At 49.3% G+C, this 23364-nt stretch overlaps 1 protein-coding gene and 1 long non-coding RNA gene across 2 annotated transcripts in view; one reads left to right on the top strand and one right to left on the bottom strand.

Moving 5' to 3' along the window:
- The first annotated feature begins 1202 nt into the window (after positions 1-1202).
- LOC308580796 (uncharacterized protein) lies at positions 1203-17467 on the top strand. The gene is made up of 6 exons (XM_081182972.1): positions 1203-1372; positions 4868-5420; positions 7924-8309; positions 11349-11509; positions 14068-14200; positions 16854-17467. Exons 1-6 carry the CDS (start codon positions 1322-1324, stop codon positions 17040-17042), a joined length of 1473 nt encoding a protein of 490 aa, XP_081039098.1. The 5' UTR covers positions 1203-1321; the 3' UTR covers positions 17043-17467.
- Positions 3564-23364, bottom strand: part of LOC308581308 — a 129185-nt gene continuing 109384 nt past the window's right edge. Inside the window, exon 2 of the long non-coding RNA XR_014004955.1 lies at positions 3564-4333. This is a non-coding gene — a long non-coding RNA (uncharacterized lncRNA). The remainder of the gene's footprint in view (positions 4334-23364) is intronic.

The following is a 23364-nucleotide window of genomic DNA, read 5'->3' as shown; positions in this document are numbered from 1 at the left end:
GATTCAAACCTCCGACTTTCTGATCGGCAAGTCCTAGGCTCCGTGGTTTAACCCACAGCGCCACCCCCGTCCCTGCTATTGGGCAGTCCGGAGAGTCTATCTAGACATTATCTTGTGAGTCCTTGGCTTCTAATTGTATATTTCAGGCAGGAAAGTTCTGAAATGATGGAATCAACTGTAGTTCATCAGATTAAACTACGGAACTCGTTCCCATAGGAGGCAGCGATTGTCACTAACTTAAATGGCTTTAAGAGAGTACATAAATTCATGGAGACGAATATCCATGGCTATTAGCCATCATGGCTATGCTCTGCCTCCGCACTAAGGGGCAGTACTGTAATGCTTCTGAGTACCAATTGCTGGAAACCACGGCAGGGGGCGGGGGCAGGGGGCAGGGGGCCACGTGGAGAACGGGATTTTGCAATAGTTGGGCCATTGGCCTGATCCAGCTCCTCAAGTCAGTTGGAATGAAGACTTCCTTCCAGAGATCTTGCATTTAGTAGTAGTGTTGTCATGTTTTAACAACTGGCTTGTTGGATCAATCCATTTAAAAATATTTGTCTAAACCAGCCTTTCTCAACCTGTAGGTCCCCAGATGTTGTTGAACTACAACTCCCATCACGCCTAGCTAGTAAGGCCAGAGCTCAGGGATGATGGGAGTTGTAGTCCAACAACATCTGGGGACCCACAGATGCTCCTGATGAATCGGGAGCTCTTCTGATTGTGAGGCATGCTGTTTTTTGAACGTTCCCTTTTGTTCAAACACCTCCCTGCAAATAGAAAGCTAGCACCACAGCAAGAAGCAACTTAAAACTACTGTAGAAATGTTTGTGCGCGATGGGCTAGCTTTGTTTGCAGGGGGTTCAAAAACAGATACGCGAGTGGTGATTAAAAACGCTCATCTCCCTACCAAAGTGGAGCGGTCTTTTCCCCCTTTTTCTTAAGTCTTATTATTATTTCATTTAAATGGAGCGGTATTAATAATAATAATAATAATAATAATAATAATAATAATAATAATAATAATTTATACCCCCGCCCATCTGGCTGGGTTTCCTCAATCCCCTGCACACGTGTAAAAACCAAGCGTCGTTTCTTTCTTATCAAACTCGCAACGTGCCAGTGCCAAAGCCAACGCAGCAGCCACTCGAATGGCTCTCGAATGGCAAAAACCAACCAGCCACAATGAACAGCAGTGGGCAAACTTGAGCGGAAAACGGAGTCCGGTCGCCAGGGGGCGCCGCAGCCTCCGTAAGCGCAACGAGGAAACGCAAAAGGGGAGGAAGAGGCGTCTCTAGGCGCCGAGCGAAAAAGACCCTCTATGGTTACATGCCGGAGCGGAAGTGGGACGCCGGGCAGCGGCGGTATCTTGGTAACGGTGGAGAAGAAGGGGCGGGAGGGGGAGGGGGAGGGGGAGCGCTGCTGGTGGGGATGGCGGTTGTTGGTCGTGCCTGTCGGGACTGGGTCACGTGGCTGGATCAGGGCTGGGAAGGAGGAAGGGGAAGGGCACCCCTCGCCCACCCCTCGCCCTCCCACCAGAGGTCTCATGGGAGAGGACGAGCCTCATGGACCCGCTTACCCTAGTCCCTTTCTCCCCGACCCCTGGGGGTCTGGGGCTGGGTGTGGAGAGAGGGCCCCTGGGGCGGGGGGCCCTGTGATGGTGGCTAAGAGGGGGATGCCATGAGAGGGTTAGAGGCAGCTAAGGTCAGGCTGGAGGAAATTAAGAAGCTTAAGAAAATGCTGCTATGCCTGTGGGGTAGGTCAACTGGTAGAGCATCACACACACACACACATACACAATGTATAATTAAGGTGATTTCAGTTAAAACAAATCAAGTGATACAGGGGGGAAAAGAAGGAAAAGTGAGAGGGAGAAAAACAAGATACATATAAAAGCGGAAATATGCACACACAAATGGCAATATACGATATTCCCAGTGGTACCTCGGGTTTCATACACTTCAGGTTACATACGCTTCAGGTTACAGACTCCGCTAACCCAGAAATAGTACCTCGGGTTAAGAACTTTGTTTCAGGATGAGAACAGAAATTGCGCGGCAGCAGGAGGCCCCGTTAGCTAAAGTGGTACTTCAGGTTAAGAACAGTTTCAGGTTAAGAACGGACCTCCGGAACGAATTAAGTACTTAACCCGAGGTACAACTGTATTGTATAAATTTGTATAGTGTATTTAAGAGCATGAGATTCTTAATCTCAGGGTTGTGGGTTCGAGCCCCATGTTGGACAACAAGGTTCCTGCATTGCAGGCGGTTGGACTAGATGACCCTTGTGGTCCCTTCCAGCTCTACAAATCTATGATTCTGTGACTTGTGTGGGCTGACCTGCGGGACTCACCGAACTGGTAATCGCCAGCCTTGCAGTACGGGTTTACCCTGCTGCAGATCCGCTCAGCTGTGTTCGGTGAGCTTTATTCCCACGTTAGGGTGTGTACATGAAAGAGGGCAGCCTTAGGGTTCTGCAGTTGGCTTGAAAGCAACAAGTGCGGTTAAGCACAGCGGAATTGCTGGCCAGCTTTGTGCAAGTCTGTGGTTAATTTGCTTGGTTTTTAAGCGAAGGCGGGTTTGTGTAGGAGTAAAGAACAGTAGAATATTTAGCTTTCTCCTGATTCTTGCGAGAAAATATTTGGTGGTTCTGTTTTGCCTTTGATGTGGAATAACAGTCCTCCTTACATATTGTATGAAATGTATTTGCCAGAGGTGGAAATAAAAACATCAGTTGCCATGGCCTGTGGCTAGTGCAATAAAAAAGTTTAATTGGATTGAATTGAAGTTGCATTGCCTTTTTTGGATCAGAACAAAGATCAATCAAGTCCTCTGCAACTGGCTATCTTGTTTTGCTTTTGGAAAACTGAGAAGCAGGAAGAATGGGGGGGTGGACTCCCCATTGTCTCCTGCATGTGGTGATCAGAAATACACATAGAAAAGATCTCCGAACATTCTTGCATACAAATGTGCCCTGAATGCTGAGGTTCCATGTTAAAGTGTGGCGAGTAGTAGACTCTGAGTGGTAGACTCTACCTTCATATGTTTGGCAGCAGCTAATCCCTTTTTTAAGAACCTCTCTCTCTGCTAATTGTTTCCCACACATCTTGTGACAATGATTTGTCTAAGTTCAGTTATGCAAAGTTCTTCCTTTTGTTTGTGAGCAGGTGGCTATGGAATGCCTGCAAGCTGTTGCTTATGGCTGTCTGCTTATGTGGGACGGAGTGAGTGTACACCAACACATCAGGTAGGAGAGGAAACAGATGAGCAAGGTATGGTGGGAATTAGTGCTTGGGCAGTTTGAAAGAGGGACATAAAGAACCATAGGAGAAAGTTCAGGTGAATCTAAGGCGCTGGGTGTATCCTGGTCAGGCCTTGTATGCTGGAGTCTCTGCGGTGTTCTAGTTCCAGAATTGACAGCATCTGGTGGGTAAAGTGTTGGATTCAGCTTGACAAACTATTTATTTTAGTGAATAGATAAGGGAGTAGGTTGCATGTGTGATCTAAAAAACCATGTTAGAGGAAGGGCCATTTCTCAATGGCAGAGCATGTGTTTTGAGTGCAGAAGTTTCCAGATTCAGTCCCCAGCATCTTCAGGTTGAGCTGGGAATTGCCTCTGTCTGAAAACCTTGGGAAGCCACTGCCAGTCACTGTTGATCATCTTGAGCTAGAAGGAGCAATTGTCTGACTTGGGTATAAGGCAGTGTGGCGATCACACAGGGCCCCCGGATGTTTGACGGTCTGTTGACCCTGTGCCACCACTGCGATTGCTTTTTCTGCTGCAGGGACACACGGAGTCCAGTCAGTTGTTAACATTAACAAATAATCAAGTTTATTTTTAAATGCAGGAACAAGCTTATGGTTACAGTTAATTTTTCTTGGCAGTTTCTTAATCTTAGTTCCTAACAACTTCAAACTGATTATTCCCAACTATCTATCTGACTCCACCTAACAATTCCTCTCACTCTCTCACAATACAACTTTACCAACCCACTGCCTATTCCTCCCTCTTCCTTCTCCAATTCCCAAACCTCAACTGACTTTCAAAACCTCCCACTCTAACTTTTACTCCTCCCTTGCATTCCCACTGGCCAATCATATCTCACTCATTTAACCCTTTCCTTATGACCCACCTAGGAGGCAAATGCCACAGGCAGCTTCCTATGTTTCTTCCTAAAACTAGAGTTCAGAACCAGCTCAGTTATTGATCAGTTGATTAATTAGAGGCAGGTTTCTATAAATACAAATCTTTCAATGCACCTTCTTGTCGGTTTCTTCTGACACATGCAAACCTTAGGAAGTCAATACACTTTCTCCACAGTATGATAGCTTTGCTAAATTTGTGGATTGGCTTTCACTGGAATGGTCTGGGGAAAGTAAACATTTTTTTCTGCTTCAGTCGCTCATCTATAAAAAGAAATGGCACAAATTAGCTCAGAGGATATTGAGGGTGCAGATTATGAAGTTGATCAGAGCACACTGTTTTATTCCCACAGTGCCTTAGTCTCAACAATTCACCATTTTGAGTAGTAGAAAGTCCATGTAGTGGGCTTTATAGCTGAGTGAACCTGGATCTAATTATACAGTGGTACCTCGGGTTAAGTACTTAATTTGTTCCGGAGGTCCGTTCTTAACCTGAAACTGTTCTTAACCTGAAGCACCACATTAGCTAATGGGGCCTCCCGCTGCCACCGTGTGATTTCTGTTCTCATCCGGAAGCAAAGTTCTTAACCCAAGGTACTATTTCTGGGTTAGCGGAGTCTGTAACCTGAAGCGTATGTAACCCGAGGTCCCACTGTATAAGCTTCTGCTTCACATTGAATGACATAGGGGAAAATAGTGACTATTTACTCTTCTTGTCCATACAGTTGAGCCTGAGGCGGCATCCCCCTCCTAATTCATCCCAGCCCATGAGTGACCCAACGGCTTCAAGGGAGAGGGATCTCTCTGGCAGCTGCACTGCAGGAGATGATATTTCCAACACGGATCTGAGCGATTTGAAACCCAAGCTGATGACCATATGTACAGAGATGACTCCTGGAATAGTTGGCACACAGTCCGTCTCCGGTAGTTCCAGCTTGATGAAAAGAAAATCTTGTTCTGAGATTGATGGTCTTGGGAATGGTGTAAGAAATTCTGCAGAGGAGTACCAGGTCGCCAATCCTAGCTGTGCAGAAGGGCAACGTGGCCAGTCTGCCCAAAGAGAAGAAGATGAAGAAATGGACTGCCAGCAGCCAAGAACTACCACCAGCTTAGTCCCTCTTTCCGGGGTGATCTTAAGCCCTAAGAAACGGAAGCTGGTTCTACACATAGACTTAAACAACACTATCATAGTGTCTGATGCTGTCACCGGTCAGGACCCCAGAGCTGCTCTGAACTATTTCCTGAGTACTGTCACCTGGGGGGAAATCGACCCAACAGGTAAGCCATGCGAGCAGCTGAAATCCCAGTTCCTTTGACATAAAACTTAAGTTCAATGGCTGGATGAAACTCTGCAAGAAATAAGAATTGCTTGGGTTTTTAAAATCATTTTTGATCTTCAGGCTAGGTGATTCAGAGAAACAAAGTATGGCCAAGGGGTGTGTAGGGAAGGAGGCAGAAGCCTGGGGGATAATTTAATGTAGGGCTAAGTAGATTACTCTGCTAGCACAAGCATCTCTCCTTGTCTGATGGAACAGTCTCCCCTCTCCTACCCCCATGTGCTGTTCTGTGGGGAGGAGGAGGGGCTGGGGGAAGCCTCCGTTGTGCTAACGCACACCTAGACATCTGAAGGCAGCCCTGTTCAGGAAAGTTTTTAAACGTGTGACATTTTAATGTATTTTTAATCTTCGTTGGAAGTCGCCCAGAGTGGCTGGGGAAACCCAGGCAGATGGGGGGGTACAAATAATAAATTATTATTATTATTATAGTGCAGTGATTCTCAGACTTTTTTCTCTGGGCCATACAGTACTTTCAGAATAAAAATTTACAACCCACCCCCTTGTTTTTTAGATATTAAGAAAGTTCGCAAGCAGACCACCAAAAACAAAGTGACAACCCTCACCAGCTGTTGAAGAAAATAGTATTAATTTATTTACAAATGCACTCCCAATTTTCTATTATTATGCCTAACGCATTTTCAAGTATGGTGTCCTGTTCATCAGAGGCAGCAAGCGTCGCTTGTGGGGTTTCTTTTGTCTTTTAAGAGAGCCTTCCGGATGCATTATACATAATGATAGAAAATTGAGTGTTTTTGTAAATAAGAAAAGCTTTCTTCGGCATCTTTTTATGATTGCCTTGCTTTCCCCCCACCTTGAGTTGGTACTGCCCTCTTTCTGGCAAGCTCCCAACCTGTACTCTGCATACCACAGAGGGAAAAGGGGTTGGACAGGGAGGTGGGAAGGTGGGTTAAAAATGGACTGGAAGTAGCCACCTTCCCTCTCAGCATTAGCGTTGGAAAGCAAACAGGGCAGTCCTGCCCATTGTATCTCATCCCAGGCTCAAGGCTAACTTGCCTACATCCTCGGCGCTTTGGATCTGGACCAAGAGACTACTAGCCTGGCGCTCTGCTGCAAGGCAGCGCCGTGTGCTATTATGCCGCCCACGAGCCAAGTCTCCTTATAGATCAGGCTCTTTTTTGTTCTGCGCAAAGGGAACCTTATCAAAGGAGCTGTTGCATCCTGTATCTCGCCCAGGCACATTTACATATTGTTGGTCTCTTCAGAATTAGGTTAAAGCCGCCTGCCAACTCTCTCTCTCGCACACTTGCGGGAGCACCAAGAAGTTAAAATTAACATGTACTTAGCTAAGCTGTTTGACTTCAGGTGCCCTCTGTCTGAACCGTCGCCACTTGCGTGAGAGATTTGTATTCTACTTCACTGCGCATTGTTCTCTTCCTTCCAGCAGCCCCCCACTTTTTTTAAAAAAAGGTATTCAATAAAAGGCTGCTGCGGAAACACGGAAGCAGCCTTTGCCAACCTAGTGCCCTCCAGGTGTTTTGGACTCCCAATTCCCATTAGGATGTGCTAGCTAGCGTCGATGAGCATCGTAGACCAAAACATCCGGAGGGCCAAGGGCTGGTAAAGGTTGCTGTAAAGGAGGTCCTTATTTAGGGCGCTGAGCTCTGTGCATTCTAGGCACTGGCAGTGGCGTTCCAGGATTTCGTGCAGGGAGTCTTTCCCAGCCGATCTCTGAGATTCTGCAGGAGGAGAGAGTGCTCTTGTGGTCGAATCCTGCACCTGATTGGCCACTGTGAGAACAGGATGCTGGATCGGGGGGGGGGGCAATGGCCTGATCCAGCAGGCTCTTATTTTCCTATGAGATGCTGGTGCCTTCTGCATGCCAAACAGATATTCTGTTGGAAAGCTCTGTCCCCTTCGCAGGCTTCGCGTTGGCTCTGAAGGTGTAAGTGAAGCTGTGCTGGGACTTAGGGCCCAGGATAGAGTGTGAGCACATCAGTGGAAGAGAGAGTGAGTTCCTCCTTCCTTTAGACCTTTAACCATGGGTAGGCAAACTAAGGCCTGGGGGCTGGATCTGGCCCAATCACCTTCTAAATCCGGCGCGCAGACGGTCCAGGAATCAGCGTGTTTTTACATGAGTAGAATGTGTGCTTTTATTTAAAATGCATCTCTGGGTTATTTGTGGGGCATAGGAATTTGCTCATTTTTCTTCTTCAAAATACTAGTCCGGCCTCCCACAAGGGACAGTGGACCAGCCCCCTGCTGAAAAAGTTTGCTGACCCCCAACTTCACTCCCTGAACTTGAAGCATGGGAAAACAGATAATTTGGCAGAATTCTTGGATTATTTTATATGTATATGTATAATTTGGAATATTAATGTGATTTGATTGGATTGTTTAAATGGAAAATAAAAATGATTTTTTTAAAAAAAGAAAAGGTTTGCTGACCCCTGCCCTCAATTCACTTCCTTCCTCTTTCCTTCCAGGCAAGTGGCAGTGGCTGAGCGAGTCCCCCTCGTTGGTCCCTCCCTGCCCGGGCGCCGTGAGTTTTTACTCCCAGTACGGCCGCAACACCCGATTCACGGACACGCCCCCCGGGCGGACGTTCCGCGATCTCCACAAGCGCCACCTGCAGCTTCTGGAGTGGCAGGGGCAGCCTCACCCGCTGCTCTCCATCCCCGGCCAGCGGGGCAAGCGCTACCACTTGGTGCTTCCTTCCTTCTTCCGCCTCTTGGAGAGCCTGCACCGGGAAGGGAGGCACTTTGCCGTCGTCTTCCGCACCTTTGGCACGGACTTGGCTCGCGTCCTGAAGGCAGTGCGCTGCGCCCTGGAGGGGGAGCACCCCCACTTCCCTGTGCTGCGGGACGTCTCGGTGAGTGGACAAAAAACGAGTGCCCTGGGACAGTCTCCCTCGGGAGGCTGTGGACTCTCCTTCCTTGGAGGTTTTTAAGCATCTGTTATGGACATTTTAGGGACGCGGGTGGCGCTGTGGGTTAAACCACAGAGCCTAGGACTTGCCGATTGGAATGTCGGCGGTTCGAATCCCCGCGACGGGGTGAGCTCCCGTTGCTCGGTCCCTGCTCCTGCAAACCTGGCAGTTCGAAAGCACGTCAAAGTGCAAGTAGATAAATAGGTACCACTCCGGCGGGAAGGTAAACGGCGTTTCTGGTTCGCCAGAAGTGGCTTAGTCATGCTGGCCACGTGACCCGGAAGCTGTACGCCGGCTCCCTCGGCCAAGAAAACGAGATGAGCGCCACAACCCCAGAGTCGGCCATGACTGGACCTAATGGTCGGGGGTCCTTTATGGACATTTTAGATTCCTGCATTGCAGGGGGTTGGACTAGGTGATGCTTGGGGTCCTTTCCAACTCAACAATTCTATGATTCTATGGATTCCTCCATTGCTTTTGCTGCTTTAGTCACGACCGGCCTTTTCCGCAAGCCCAGCAAGCTTGGCTGAGGCTCTTTGATCCCAGTGCCTTCTGCCTTTTTTATTTGTTCAGTTTTCTAGATGCCCTTCCGCTGAAGACACCTTTTTATTTATTGCCTCTGTATCCCACTAAGGAGCTCAAGGTGGCATACTTGGTTCTCCCCATCCTCCTTTATCCCTACAACAACCCTGTGGGGTAGGTTAGCCTCAGGGGCAGTGAGTGGCCCAAGGCCACCCGGTGAGCTTCATGGCTGAGTGGGGATTTGAACCCTGGTCTCCCTCCCAGGTCCTGGCCTTCCATGCAGCCTCTGTTGGTGTCCTGTGAGATGCAGGTTCAGACTACCTGATTCTACACCCGTTAAGGGGAGTGAAAGGTGGGATATCAAGTCCAAACTCCTCCTCCTCCTCCTCCTCCTCCTCCTCCTCCTCCTCCTTCTTCTTCTTCTTCCCTCCTCTAGGAAATCCTGCCAAGCTCACAGCTGATTGCTTCCTCTCTCTGAAGGGTAGGCAGCCAAAATTAAATCCGGCATTATTTAATTAGGCTGCCCGATAAGAAATGAATATAATAACTGGAGGTGTGGAGCTTTGGATTTGATAGGGACTCTCCTTTGCGCTTTGGGGACCAAGGCTGCCAACATTATACATTGCAATATCTTGTTTGAAAGTGAAGAATCCTGGTGGCTTTGCTGGAATCCTGGAGGAATTCAGCTTTCATTAAAAATAGGAGGTTTTTTGTCTCTACTTCCAAAGTGAAGCTTCTGAATAATGGGCTAAATTTTCAGGAACTGGGGAAAGCCTGGTTATGACTTAAATGATCTTGAGGTGGTCTGTTTCTAGCTTGCAGAGCTTCCTGTGCCCTTGCTGTGGGTCCCTGTACCTACCTTTCCATTCTTAAGCACCTGTGCATCCTCCATTTGCCACATTTCTCTGAATCCTAGGCCCTATTTTATTTAGCTAGGTTTGATGGGTAGAGCATTGCAGACTTTAGCTTGTACTCCTTGTGCAGCTTGGGGCACGTAATGTTCCCATTTTACAGATGAGAAACTGAAGCAAACAACAATGAGCCTGCCAAGATGGTGACTAAGGCGGCATTTGATTGAAGTCCAAAGCACTGTCCACAAGATTGGACAGTGCTGGCTCTCTGCTTAGACAGAAGGCATTTGATGCATGAGAAGAGACAAATTCTGCCATCCGTTGATGCTTAGTGGCATTTGAGAGGACCAAATAAATATTTTGACACCTAAAGCCTTCCTTTATAATTGGAATTAAATGTGAGTAAATTTCAGTGTTGTTAAGGACTGAACTTTTGCCACATTCATCAGTTCTGGTGCACTGCCAGCTGCCGAGAAAATTCAGCTATGGTAACCTTTGTGATCCGTTAGGGGATGTCTGATGGTAATGCAATTGTATTTATTACTTAATGTGTTACATTTCTATCTCACCATTCCTCCATTGCGCTCATGGGGCGATCCCATTTTCATACTTGTGAGGTAGGTTCGGCTAACGGTGAGGGAACCAGCCCAAAGCTGCCCTGTGTAAATTTCATGACTGAGTGGATATTTCCACCCAGATCTCAGCAATAGAGTTTGCTGTCCATTATACTGCATGGGTTCTTCAGCTGTTGCAGTTGAGATCCATACCCAGGAACAGTATTTCTGTCAAGATCAGATATTGGTAGCACACAACAGGCTGTTGCTCTCATTCCCTACTTCCCAGAGGCATCCGGCTATGAGAAAGGGAATTCTGAAGACCGCTTGGCCCTTACATCCATTTCAGCTCCAGGTTTAACATGCAACACTGCTTGATGTGAGCAGAACATTCACACGCAAGTTGAGAAAGTTTCTGCTGATCACCTGGAAGTAGCCCAGCCGAGTGCCCAATGTTGTTGAACTCCAACTCGCGGCATCCTAACTGTTGGCAAAATTGGCGGGGGCTGATGGGAGTTGTAGTCCAAAACGGGGGCAGAGTACTAGGCTGGGGAAGGCTGAAGGAGGCCTTAATCCATTTGGTGGGACAGCCCCCTTTTGCATCCAGGTGGGGCAACGCCCCAGGGGCGGAGCTACCTGCCCCAGCACCCGGAGCTGTGCGGGGGCAGGGCTAGCTGGCCCGCAGGAGTGGGGCTAGCCACCCGTGTTGTGAGCATTGGGGGGGCGCCACTAGCCGCCTGTGGCAGCATCATCCCTAGCGGCCCACCGCCCACGCAGCAAGCGTCCGTGGGGGCTGCCCGCGCAGCGAGCAGGGGTGGGTGGTGCGGTGATATCACCCGCCCACATGGCTGGCACCTGGTGCGCACCACACCCCCCGCACCCACCTTCCTTCGCCAGTGCAACGCCCTTGATCCTCAGGTCCAGTTCAGGGTGATTCCTCTTCTCAGTGCACACAATGCTCTGCTTTGATGACCTCAAGTTTGCTGCTGAGAGCTTGACAGGAGAGTGATCTGTGTTTCATTTGCTTTTTTCACCCCTCCTCTGCCTCTCCGCAGTTGCCGGTGGACGTCAGTCCTGGAACGATACGTTGCAGCAAGCGAAAGGTGGTGTTGACTCAGGGAGCAGGGCGGATCTCCAGTGAAGATGGCGACAGGAAACCGTACCTCTACTTCAGCTCCAGGGAAGGCCTTTGTGGCTTCCAGGATCACTTTGACTGGTGAGGAATAAGAATGGCGGCTTGCTTCTTAGCCTCTGGCGACTGATGTGCTTTTACTTAGGGTGATGTCGGTGATTCGTTTATAGTGGCTTTCAAAAAACCCCAGCTTGGCCAGACTTTTAAAATTGCCCCATCAGCACACAAATTTCTTGTGTCCTCACGTGACAGTCGCTTCTGAGCCAGGCAAATGACTGGGGTCTAAAACAGCCTTCCCAACGTGGCGCCCCCTCTCCCAATGCTGTTGGACTTTAACTCCCATTATCCCTGATAATCCTGGCTGGAACTGTGGGGGTTGTCATCCAGTTGTCTTCCAGAACAGTTGTAGAGCATCGGGTAGGGAACAGCTGGTATAAATTTGAGCGTCCAAAGTTTTTAGAAGTTTTAATTGCATTGTTGTTTAGTTGTTTAGTCATTTCCAACTCTTCATGACCGCATGGACCAGAGCACGCCAGGCACTCCTGTCTTCCACTGCCTCCCGAAGTTTGGTCAAACTCATGCTGGTAGCTTCGAGAACACTGTCCAACCATCTCGTCCTCTGTCGTCCCCTTCTCCTTGTGCCCTCAATCTTTCCCAACATCAGGGTCTTTCCCAGGGAGTCTTCTCTTCTCATGAGGTGACCAAAGTACTGGAGCCTCAGCTTCAGGATCTGTCCTTCCAGTGAGCACTCAGGGCTGATTTCCTTAAGAATGGAGAGGTTTGATCTTCTTGCAGTCCATGGGACTCTCAAGAGTCTCCTCCAGCACCAGAATTCAAAAGCATCAATTCTTCGGCAATCAGCCTTCTTTATGGTCCTGCTTTCACTTCCATACATCACTACTGGGAAAACCATAGCTGTAACTATATGGACCTTTGTTGGCAAGGTGATGTCTCTGCTTTTTAAGATGCTGTCTAGGTTTGTCTTAATTGCATTAGTATTGCAGAATTGTAGTATTCAGCTAAGTTGCTGCATGCATGGATCAAGGTCCCCTTGTGCAATGGGACTCCCCGCCCCCCCCCCACCTGTGCGCCTAAATCTGCTCTGGCAGGTGGGAGGAAAACCCAGAGCAGGTTTAAGGGGCATAGGGTAGTAGGGTTGGGGCAAAGTCTCAGTGCACAAGGAGACTTTTGTTGCATGTACACACTTAGCGCTTAGTTGAATGTTACATTTGCCACTCTGGGCTTCTTTAGAGAAAGATGGTGGGTATAAATCCTAACAATAATGATAATAATAATAATGATGTTGATGATGATATTATTATTATGATGATGATGATGATGAAAGAAAGAGATTCCTCCCTTTTCCCCTGTCCCCAGCCTGACATTCCTGCAGGGCTGAGACATGTTTGCTTGCCTCTTCCTTTCCTTCCTCCAGGATAGAAAACCTGATGCCCTTGGACTCCAACTCCCATGATCCCTGATCAAAGGCCATGTTAAGTGGGCCTGATGGAAACTGTAGTCCAACGACGTCTGGAGGTCCATAGGTTCACCACCTCTCCCTTACTGATCTCACATCTGCCAAGATACCCGAGAGCAATTGTTTAAAATGCAAAGTCGCCATTGGTTCTTAAAGATCCACCTGACTCTGCCTTGTTCTGCTGCTGAGATTAGGACTGAGGGCTCGTCTTGTCCTGTACCAGTAAAAAAAAAAAAAAGAGAGAGAGGCAGGGAATGGACTGTGCTAAATCCAGGTAGTTCTGTTGGGAATAACTCTCTTGCTTTGACATGCAGTCTGAGCTACCGGAAGCTTTGAGCAAACCTGTTAGTTTTGTGATCTAGAAAAGATAGACTCTTGGGCCATCTGGCAATGTAGCCAGCCAAAGCTGAGCACAACTCATTTGTAATACTTGAGCATCTATTTGTTTTGAGTACTGGAAGGCTTGCCCTGCCTAAGCCCTTCAGCAGACACTGGCGGCCCTTCACCCTTTGCTGGGTTCTGTTTTGTGGTACATGGAGCACAAACAGCTCCCATTGCATGTGAAGTCCTGCACTGAGAATTATGCATACCTGTTCGCAGTTCCCCCTCCCATGCAGGGTCCTGTGGTGGTAGCCTAAGAAGCTTTTCAAATATGATTTTGAAGAAGCAGGTTTCTTTTGCACAGGAGCTTGGAAATGTTTTTGTATTCTCACGAGAGAGCTCTGAAATGAGAGGGAGGTTCCCGTGGTGAAGAGCTGGATCGTGAACAGCCAGCGCAACTTCTATCCATCTTTTTTGGCTCTTAGTCCCTGTCCGCCATCGACCTGAACTTTTTCTTTTTTTATCATCTCATTCCTTGTCAAAAGTAATCTAAATCTTCTCAAATGCTGAACCGTGAAAGCAGAATAAATTGTGTAGGATAAGAATAGATGTATTAATTGAGTTGGTATTTGTATGTGGAAAGAATATGCCAGCTTGACCCTTACAATCACTGCATGCAATACATTTCTTGCCTTGTTTCCATTCGTTGCATTGGAGGGGGACAAGGTGGGCTGGTGGGGTCTTTGCTAAGATTCATTGCAGACTCTCGCTTCAGCAGCCTAGGAAAAATCCCCATAGAAGTGATGATTCTCTCTCTCTCTCTCTCTGTGTGTGTGTGTTCCAGGTGGGCCAGGAACCAGTTCTCCAGCCGAGGAGGGAAGCCCCTTTGGATCGACCCTCACGACACAAGCACCCACCATATCTGTATTGATGACAACATTCGCCTGAACGATGCCGACACCATCATCCACCCTCGGGTATCGTTGCCATGGATCGTTGCTCTAAAATATTCCAGTGTAGAAACAAACAAAAACCACCTCACTTATCAGATCATATCCTCTTTATAATTCTCTTATCATCCCAGCAACCCTGGGAGGTGGGCTAGACTGGGCCGGTGAAGGATTGTGGCCAGAGCTTTGAGACAGAGCGAAAACATGCCCCTCTGACATCCACCTCTGAAACCCTGTGCTGCCCTTAGATGGCAGAGCTGCCTTCCAAACGCCTAGCTTGGTCAGGGGAAACCCTTGGGCAGCCCCAAAGGAGATGCAGAACGGGTGGAAGGGATAAGCCAGCTGCCTGTTTTAAGCACAGGTGAGCAGAGGAGACTTTGCTGGCACAGAATGGCAGGTGCGTGCTGCCTGCTCTTGCTGGTGTGAGTCATCCCTGCCGCCTGCCTTAGCCCAGCATCCTGCCTCCGAGTGGTCTGAAGCTCATTCACAGCCCTCTGTGCTTAAAGGGCAGCTTCCCCAGAGGAGCATGCTCAGAAGTGAGATTCTGGGGAAAGGAGTGGGAAGGATCTGGCCATTGTGGCAGCTCTCTTTGTGCATGACTGAGAGTGTACCCTCCCAAGAGGGCATGGGAGGGAATGCACTGGCACCGGCTGGGCTGGCAGAATGAGGAACGGCTGGGCAGGAAAGGTTAATTGGTTCCTGCTGGAGTCCAGCCATGACAATGGCCTCCTGGGGCTCTCTGCTGCGCATGGGAAGGGATGCTATCTGCCCCTCAGTTTTGGAAAGAAAGGAAGTTTCCTTCCTTTGCATTCAGTACTTAATAGCCGATCAGTTAACGCAAAGAGCTCTTTGCACTAGAGGCGAGGAGCTCCCAGCGCCGCCTCTGCCCTATCTGCAGAACGTTTGAGCCCGTTTTCCCGAGCAGGGCAGCAGCTCCTCATCCACCCCTGGCCGCATGACCCTGGGCCAAATTATATTTAGAGAGAACGCTGTGGAGGTGACCTCTGGTGCTTCTGCAGACTCCCGGTCAAATCTGTTGGCTTCGGAGGCCAGTTGCAGGTCAGCCTCCATCTCGATCCCGCTTTTTCCTCTTCAGTGCATGGATCACATTCCTTTATTTCTGGCCGTTGCTATTTTTATCGCCGGTTTTATCATCTGGGCTATTTCTGTTTTTATTGTGCAAGTCGCTTTGAGACACCTTAGTGTAAAAATGCGGCGGATAATAGTGGCTGTAATAACACAACGTGCTCCAGCTTGCTCTCCTCTGGCTATAGTTTTTTGGTCTGCTCTTTGCTTCCTGGAGGTTGCCTGCTAGATTCTGGGCAAGAAAGGGCTGCGACGCATTTCAAGGCTGCGCAGAAGAGAGGACTGGGCATGTTTTCAGTCAAGGGCTCCGGCAAGAGAGGGGATGTCAGTCCAATTTTTCCTTCTGCAACCTGAAGCTCCTATAGATCAGGCCACTTTAGGTGCTGTTCAGTAAGGACATGAGCCAAGATTGAAGATTATACAGGGAACAACATTCTGTGTTTTCCTTAAAGGTAAAGGGACCCCTGACCATTAGGTCCAGTTGTGACCGACTGGGGTTGTGGCGCTCATCTTGCTTTATTGGCCGAGGGAGCCGGCGTACAGCTTCCGGGTCATGTGGCCAGCAGGACTAAGCCGCTTCTGGAGAACCAGAGCAGCGCACGGAAACGCTGTTTACCTTCCCAGAGCGATACCTATTTATCTACTTGCACTTTGATGTGCTTTCGAGCTGCTAGGTTGGCAGGAGCAGGGACCGAGCAACGGGAGCTCACCCTGTCGCGGGGATTCGAACCTCCGACCTTCTGATCGGCAAGTCCTAGGCTCTGTGGTTTAACCCACAGCGCCACCCGCGTCCTTTCCTTAGGAGTAGTCTATATGCAGATTGGGGCAGGAGAGGATCCCGCTGCCACGCAAGCTGAGAGCCAATGCATTTGAAGGGCTTCGCCATTCTGCATCTTCCACAAGGAGTGCTTTCAGGAAGAGTGGCTTGTAGAGCTCCTTCCAGTGAGAGGGAACCCAAAGCAAGTTACTACAAAGTCGTCATCCCCCACCTCACCCTCCCATACGAGTTTGAGCCATAGCTTGCAGCATTCGGTCCCCAACGGCCACTCTTGAGACCCCAGGACTTGAGCCGCTCGTTATATATTTGTTGGGATGTTTGACACTCTCTTGACTGAATGCTTGCTGGAGGAAATAGTGTCCGAGAGGCCGGAAGTTCCCTTTCCCTGCTGTTGTCCTAGCCAGCCTCAGTTTCTAATGAGGCCTCGGGCCTGCTGGAAGCCACAGGCTCTGTTCTGGAATTCCTTCCTCCTAACCCCTGATCATAGGCAGGTAGACGCTTACTTCTCTGTATTGAGGGGGTGCCACTCTGCACACACTCAGTGGCATCCTCTGCCATTACTACTTGTGTTCTAAGAGCCTTAATCTGTTTCCCGTTCCTTGGGCTGGACCATCTCCAGTTTTGTGGCATCCAGACTGTCAGGCTTCTGGAGAGAAGGGGCTTCTGGGTTACCTTGAGGTCCAACACCTCTCCATCTCACCAAAGGAGACATGTGAAAGAGGAGAGGGGTGGGCTGGCTGGCAGCTTGCTCTTCTGTTGCTCCTCTGTCGCATCCACGGCCTCAGAATTTTGGCTTTCTCTTCTTTTACCCGGCAGATGTTCACAGGGCGAGGAAGCAGCTGTCTCCGCACAACCCCCACCTCCGAGCTGTACAACATCTGCCTGGTTCAAACAGACCTCCTGGAGGCCATTGCTGACCCTAGCTATTTCTGCCGCTGCGTCCGACGGTGCGAGGAGAACTATGAGAGCTACCTGGCCAGTGCTGGGGGGAGTTGTTGCACCTAAGTGGGGCTGACCTGCGGGAGAGACTCCCCCCCGTGTTCTGTGTGGAGTTTGCAAGAGGAGAATCTTCTGTTTGGCGCCTCTCTCTGGGTGTCGGAGTTCCCACTGGAGTCGCTATCCTTACTTTCGCTTCCGGCTCAGAGCCCTGCGGGGGAAATCCTTTGGAACAGTCTGCAAGCCCAGAAAGCAGGTTTTCTGGTGCTGTCTGAACCTGATCACCTGAACAGAGGCTTTCTTCGTATTAATATTTATTCAGATGTTGGAGGACGAGCTCATGGAGAGATGGCTGACCTGGGCGAACCTCTGTCTCGAAGCGCTTGCAGCTGGCCCGTGGGCCCTACCTCGCTGGTCTCAGCCACGGTGTGGAGAAAAACCGCTGGCCTGTTAACGCAGCCCATCTTTCCAAACATTAAACTCCACTCCAGCTGCTATTGTTTGTTTTTTGCCTGCGGCAGTGGCTGACCCCAACGCATAAAGCCTGGTGCTAAGTGGGTCCCCGTGGGAGAGGTTCACGGGTTAAGGCTTTTTCCCCCTGGCACAGCTGAGCTAAATGGGGTTCGGCGGCTTGTGAATTTCGCCCGTTTAGAGAATTGTTCATCTCTTCCCTGTTCATAAACAGAACAGCTGTGAGATCATCTAGCAGCCACCTTCCAGAACCTTTTGCCTTCAGAAACAGGGGCTTCGCTTTGTTTCCCTCTCTGTGTGCATGCAGATCGATGTGGACAGAAAGAAGCTGGTCCTTGTGATGCTAGGGGGATGTCCTAAGTCAGGGATGTGGAACCTGTGGTCCAGGGAAGGTTCTGTGGCTCAGCGGTAGAGCATCTGCTTTGCATTCAGAAGGTCCCAGGTTCAATCCTCGACATCTCCAGGTAGGCCTCTAGAGACCCCTTTCTGAAATCCTGGAGAGCTTCTGCCAACCAGTGTGGGCAGACTGAGCCAGATGACGGACAGTCCGATTTGGTGTTTTTGATTTGTTTTGTTTTTTCGTCGCTTTTCATTCAAATGAACCCCAAAGTGGCTTACACACAACATTCATTCATTCATTCATTCATTCCTTATTTATTTATTTATTTATTTAACTGATCTTCATCAACACAATACACACAATATTCATTCATTCATTCATTATTTTATTTAAGCGATCTTCATCAAGAGATCTCGGGGTGGTTCATGGAATAAAATAATAAATTAATAATAATAACAAGATAGAATGTAATAGCCCATCACAAAGACGGCATAAAACATATGGGATAATTAACAAATCGCCAGTGAGGCAACACCGTTAACAGAGCAGCAACGGAAAAATAAGCAAAAAATCACAGTTAAAGCAAAAGTTGCACCATGTGATGAACAAGCAATACAGCCCTTATGAGCTATAAAACAATATTAACAACCAGGAGCGTCTTCCCATAGAGGCAAGTGGGGCGGGGCGCCGGGGCGCCAAGTTCTGGAGGGCGACAGGGAAGAGGCGGAGGCTGGACGCGGCGCCTCCTGGCATCAGCTTGCTGCCCTCGCCCGGCTCGCTGAAGCAGCGCTACGCCCAGAGCCTGCACCTCTTCCCTGCCAGAGGAGCCGCCTTCCAGCTGCTGCCCGCCTCCTCCAGCCCCGCAAAGCTGCCGGCAGTGCCTCAAAAAGGTCAGCAACTCTGGGAAACGGGGGGGAGGGGTGTGCCGGTGGGATCTTTGCACCACAGCACTGGATATACTTAAGACGGCCCTGTTAGCATGAATAAAACAGCAGCCCAAAACACAAACTAATCACTAAGTTCATGCACACCCCCTTGACTCATAATCTACCACTGTTCAGCTCATTAAAACCTGCGTCCACATGACGCCTGTGGCAGCAACTCCCTTCTGAAAGCTCCTTGGGCTGGAGGTGGGGCAGCCCAGGTGAAACCAGCCATCTTTGATGGCAAACAGGGTCTCTCTCCTCTGGAAGCAGCTCTCTTGCAAAGGCTCCTAGGGCTGGAGGGTGGGGCAGGTCAGGTGGAAAAAGCCATTGCCTGGTGGCCAACAGCGATTCTCTCCCTCTCTCACCTTACCTCATAAGGCAGCTTCCTAGTTTCCCATCAGCCCCAGTGAGCCTGGCCCAACAGCCGGGGTGATAGATGTGCTCTAAGGACAGTGTTCTCGAAGCTACCAGCATGAGTCTGACCAAACTGCGGGAGGCAGTGGAAGACAGGAGTGCCTGGCGTGCTCTGGTCCAGGGGGTCATGAAGAGTCGGACATGACTAAACGACTAAACAACAACAAGGACAGTGGAGGGTCACATGTTTCCCATCCTTGCCTCAATTCTGCTTGCCTGCCCACCTCTTCCTGTTGTACAGGAGGACCCACACCCAATTCTTTGTAGAACAGCGAGAGCACCCTTCTGGGTGCTGTAGCTCTTTGTGGCAAAACTTGTGCTCGCAGGATTCCCACCCCCCCACCCCCCGCAGAGAGGCTGGCTGTGCCTATTGTTGCTGCTGCGAGGCCACAGCTCCCGTTTGCTGCTTGAAAGAGGAGTTTGACAGAATAGCTTTACCTCCCCAGCAGCGGGAGGCTGAGCCCAACTCCTTTGCCAGGCATTGGCAAGAAAGCTGGCGGAGGATCAGCTTGGGGAAGCTATTGTTCCTAGTCGGCTTCAAGTCTTTTCAGGTTGTATTCAAACCCCCCCCCCCCTTTTGCTGAGCTGCTGAGGAAATGTAACATAAAGTGCAAAAGAGCCTTGAGAAAGCAGGAATGTTGCTCAGCTGAAGATTGTCCTGAAGGCGAGATCGTAGAATCTTGGAAGACGTACACTGGCTCCCAGTACGTTTCCAAGCACAGTTCAAAGTGTTGGTGCTGACCTTTAAAGACCTTTAAAGGCATATATATTTTTGGGGAAAAAATTTAAAGCATTTCCACAGCGTCTTTTAAAGCCCTAAACGGCCTCGGTCCAGTATACCTGAAGGAGCGTCTCCACCCACATCGTTCTGCTTAGACACTGAGGTCCAGCGCCGAGGGCCTTCTGGCGGTTCCCTCACTATGAGAAGTTACAGGGAAACAGGCAGAGGGCCTTCTCGGTAGTGGCACCTGCCCTGTGAAACGCCCTCCCACCAGATGTCAAAAGAAAAAACAACTACCACCAGACTTTTAGAAGACATCTGAAGGCAGCCCTGTTCAGGGAAGCTTTTAATGTTTAATAGACTATTGTATCTTAATATTCTGTTGGAAGCCGCCCAGAGTGGCTGGGGAAACCCAGCCAGATGGGCAGGGTATTGATGATAATAATAATAATAGTTGTTATTATTATTATTATTATTATTATTATTATTATTATTATTATTATTATTATTCTAGAGTTGGAAGGGACCCCAAGGGGCATCTAGTCCAACCCTCTGCAATGCAGGAATCTCAGCGAAAGCATCCATGGCAGATGGCCACCCAGCCTCTGCTTAAAAACCTGCAAGGAAGGAGAGTCCACCACCTTCCCAGGGAGTCTGTTCCACTGCCAAACAGCTCTTACCATCCGAAGGGTCTTCCTGATGTTGAGTCGGCATCTCTTATTCCCCGTCGCCTGCATATGCCACAGAAGAGCTTCCAGCAGCCAGTTTCAAAGTTGGAACAGAAACCCCGTGGATTTTTCACAGACCAAGCCAGCTTATTCCTTCTTATTAGGTCCATCTACTATCTGTCTTATCCCTTTCTGACTGTCACAGACTTTTAGAAAGAGAAGCATCTCAAAATATATGTTAGATATGCAACTAAAGAAACTGCATGGGCACTAAGTGCTTCCTTGCATTTGCCTCTTGGAGGTTGGTGTTTTGTTCTGTTTTGTCTTACCTTTAAAAACTCACTGGATGGATTGGAGGAGGATACACTTATCCATGATGATTAGCCATACAGTGGTACCTTGGGTTAAGAACTTAATTCGTTCCGGGGGTCCGTTCTTAACCTGAAACTGTTCTTAACCTGAAGCACCACTTTAGCTAATGGGGCCTCCCACTGCTGCCGCACGATTTCTGTTCTCATCCTGAGGTAAAGTTCTTAACCCGAGGCACTACTTCTGGGTTAGCGGAGTCTGTAACCTGAAGCGTCTGTAACCCGAGGTACCACTGTATTAGATAAAAAAACATCCATATTCAGAGATGATGTACCCCCGGATATCGGGCCCTGCAGAAGTGCTGTTGCTTCCATGCTTCGCTCGTGCATGTCTCAGTGGCATCTGTCAGGACGGGATGCTGGTTTCGGTGGATCCTCGCTTTGGTCCAGCTTGTTCCTTGGCCCTTTGGAAGAAGGGTGGGCCAGAGCCTGGGGAGAAGCCAACAAATGTACTTTTCTGGGTGTCATTCCTGTTCATAATGCCTGGAGGAGAATGCAGTCAAGGGGTTGCCAAGGAAGCAGAGGGGAGGAGGTGACTTATTTAGTGCATAGGATTCAAGGTCTTGCTGGCAGAAGAGGTTCGTCAAGCAGGCAACAGTCATAACCAACACGCTCCATCCTAATGGTGTCTAGGCAGATTGGAAAGCATGCAGAACCAGCGTGATCCTAGGAAGATAGCTGCAGCTCAGATTTCCACCTCGGTCCGATTTGGGCTCATCCACACCGAGGCTGGAAATATGGGTTGGGCGGATCTATGCAAAGCGCAAGGCGTGTTTTGAGTCTTCTTCCAGCTTCTGGGTGGACCAGTGCTTGCCGCATCACCTCCAGCTCCCTTCTGCAGCAGCGCAGTGAGTGGCAGCTGGGCGTGAGGTGACCCACAACAAGGGCTTCCCCACCGGCTGAAACCTAGGCAGGCTCCTGCTGTTGGGGGCATCAGCTGCAAATGGAAATTAGTAATCTCCTGTCTCACAGGAGTATTATGGAAATGCTTGAGGCTTTTGCAGGGCAGTTTGCACATTTAAAAAGTGTTATGCAAACTGTCCTCTCCGTGTGACTGATTCAAGGTGTTTGCCTCGCTGTTTTTGCCCCCAAAGATACCCAGAAGCGGCTCGCTGCGTTGGCTGCTTTATCATCTGTTTCGAAACCGGTCTGAATGGGAAGATCCAGTGGCTTAATATTGCACAAGGAATGTGCTGGAGTGCGGGGGGAACTGCGCAGTTCCACTTGTCCCCCTTTGGCTGGGGGGCTGTCTTTGAAAGAAGGGGCTTGTGTGCCAGATGCAAAGCCCCTCTCCAAGCAGAGCGCTGCTCCTTCAGGAAGCGTGTGGTCCTGTCCCTCCACCTGTTTCTCTGCCTGACAAGTGACTGACAGCTCTCTCCCCAAAGCCTCTCCTCATCAATTATGAATTCAGTTGCCATCGAGACTGAGGGATTAAGGCAGCTGGAGGCTTCGCTTTCGCAGCCTGCCGTGCGAGGAGGCACCTGTACAGAGCTGGCAGCCCTGCGGCTCTTGGGCAAGGAGGAGAATGCCGCGATTCTGCCGGGCTGCCATTTCTGAAGTGGCCCCTTGGCAAACAGACCCTAGCACTCATCTCCTAGCAGCGCCCGTGCCCAGATCGGATCTTTCTTTTATTTCAAGGCCGATTAATCCCAAACAAGTACCGCTCTCCTGGCTCCACAATCTCAGCTGCTGCGCACACAAGGCACTTTTAAGAGAGGGCTAGCGACCATTTGTTTCTATGCCCAGGTTGCGGAGTGTTTGAATACTGTTGGGTGGGGTGAAACCAAAGCTGTCAGTGGGAGCATACAGAGACCAAAGAGGGTGCCCCTTTTCTCTCTCTTGCACCCCCTTTTCTCTGTCTCGCACAAACATTTTCCACACCACCTTTTTCTCTGCTTTTCTGTGTGACACCCCCTTTTCTCTCTCTCCAACATCCCCTTTTCTTTGAATACGCTCTTGCTTTTAACCCACCCTTTTATATTCACAACCCACATAGCGAGAGTCCATTTGCCCCCCCTTTCAATGTTACCTTGGTAATGGGAATTCTAAATGCTTTTAGGCTGCAGTCCAATACACCCCTGGGAGTAAGTCTCCCTCAGCTCAATGGAACTTACTTTTGAGTCGGCACGGATTGTACCGCTAGCAGTTTTGAATGAAGACTTGGGTGCCGTCGTTATGCCAGATGTCACATTGCATCATCCCATTTACTCCGGATGAAACAAGAAGAGGACGTGCAAACTGCTCTCCAAGCATAAACGTGCATCTAAAGGTTTTTTGTGTACAGAGCAGGGCAGGATCATTCCATTTTTTTTTTAATTATGAATGTGTCAAGGATTAACCCTGGGGCATTGTAAATTGTAGCACTTTCTTACATCTGGGATAACTCAGTCAATAGAGCACAAGACTCTTATTCTCAGGGTTATGAGCTTGAGCCCCACTTTGGGCAAGAGATTCCTGCATTTGCAGGGGGGCTTCGACTAGAT

The sequence above is a fragment of the Podarcis bocagei genome (genome assembly GCF_964188305.1).
Source record: "Podarcis bocagei genome assembly, chromosome: 2".
In the NCBI taxonomy this organism is placed as follows: domain Eukaryota; kingdom Metazoa; phylum Chordata; class Lepidosauria; order Squamata; family Lacertidae; genus Podarcis; species Podarcis bocagei.
The sequence above is the reverse complement of the archived record's forward strand: the minus strand, read 5'-3'. Positions and strand labels throughout refer to the sequence as shown.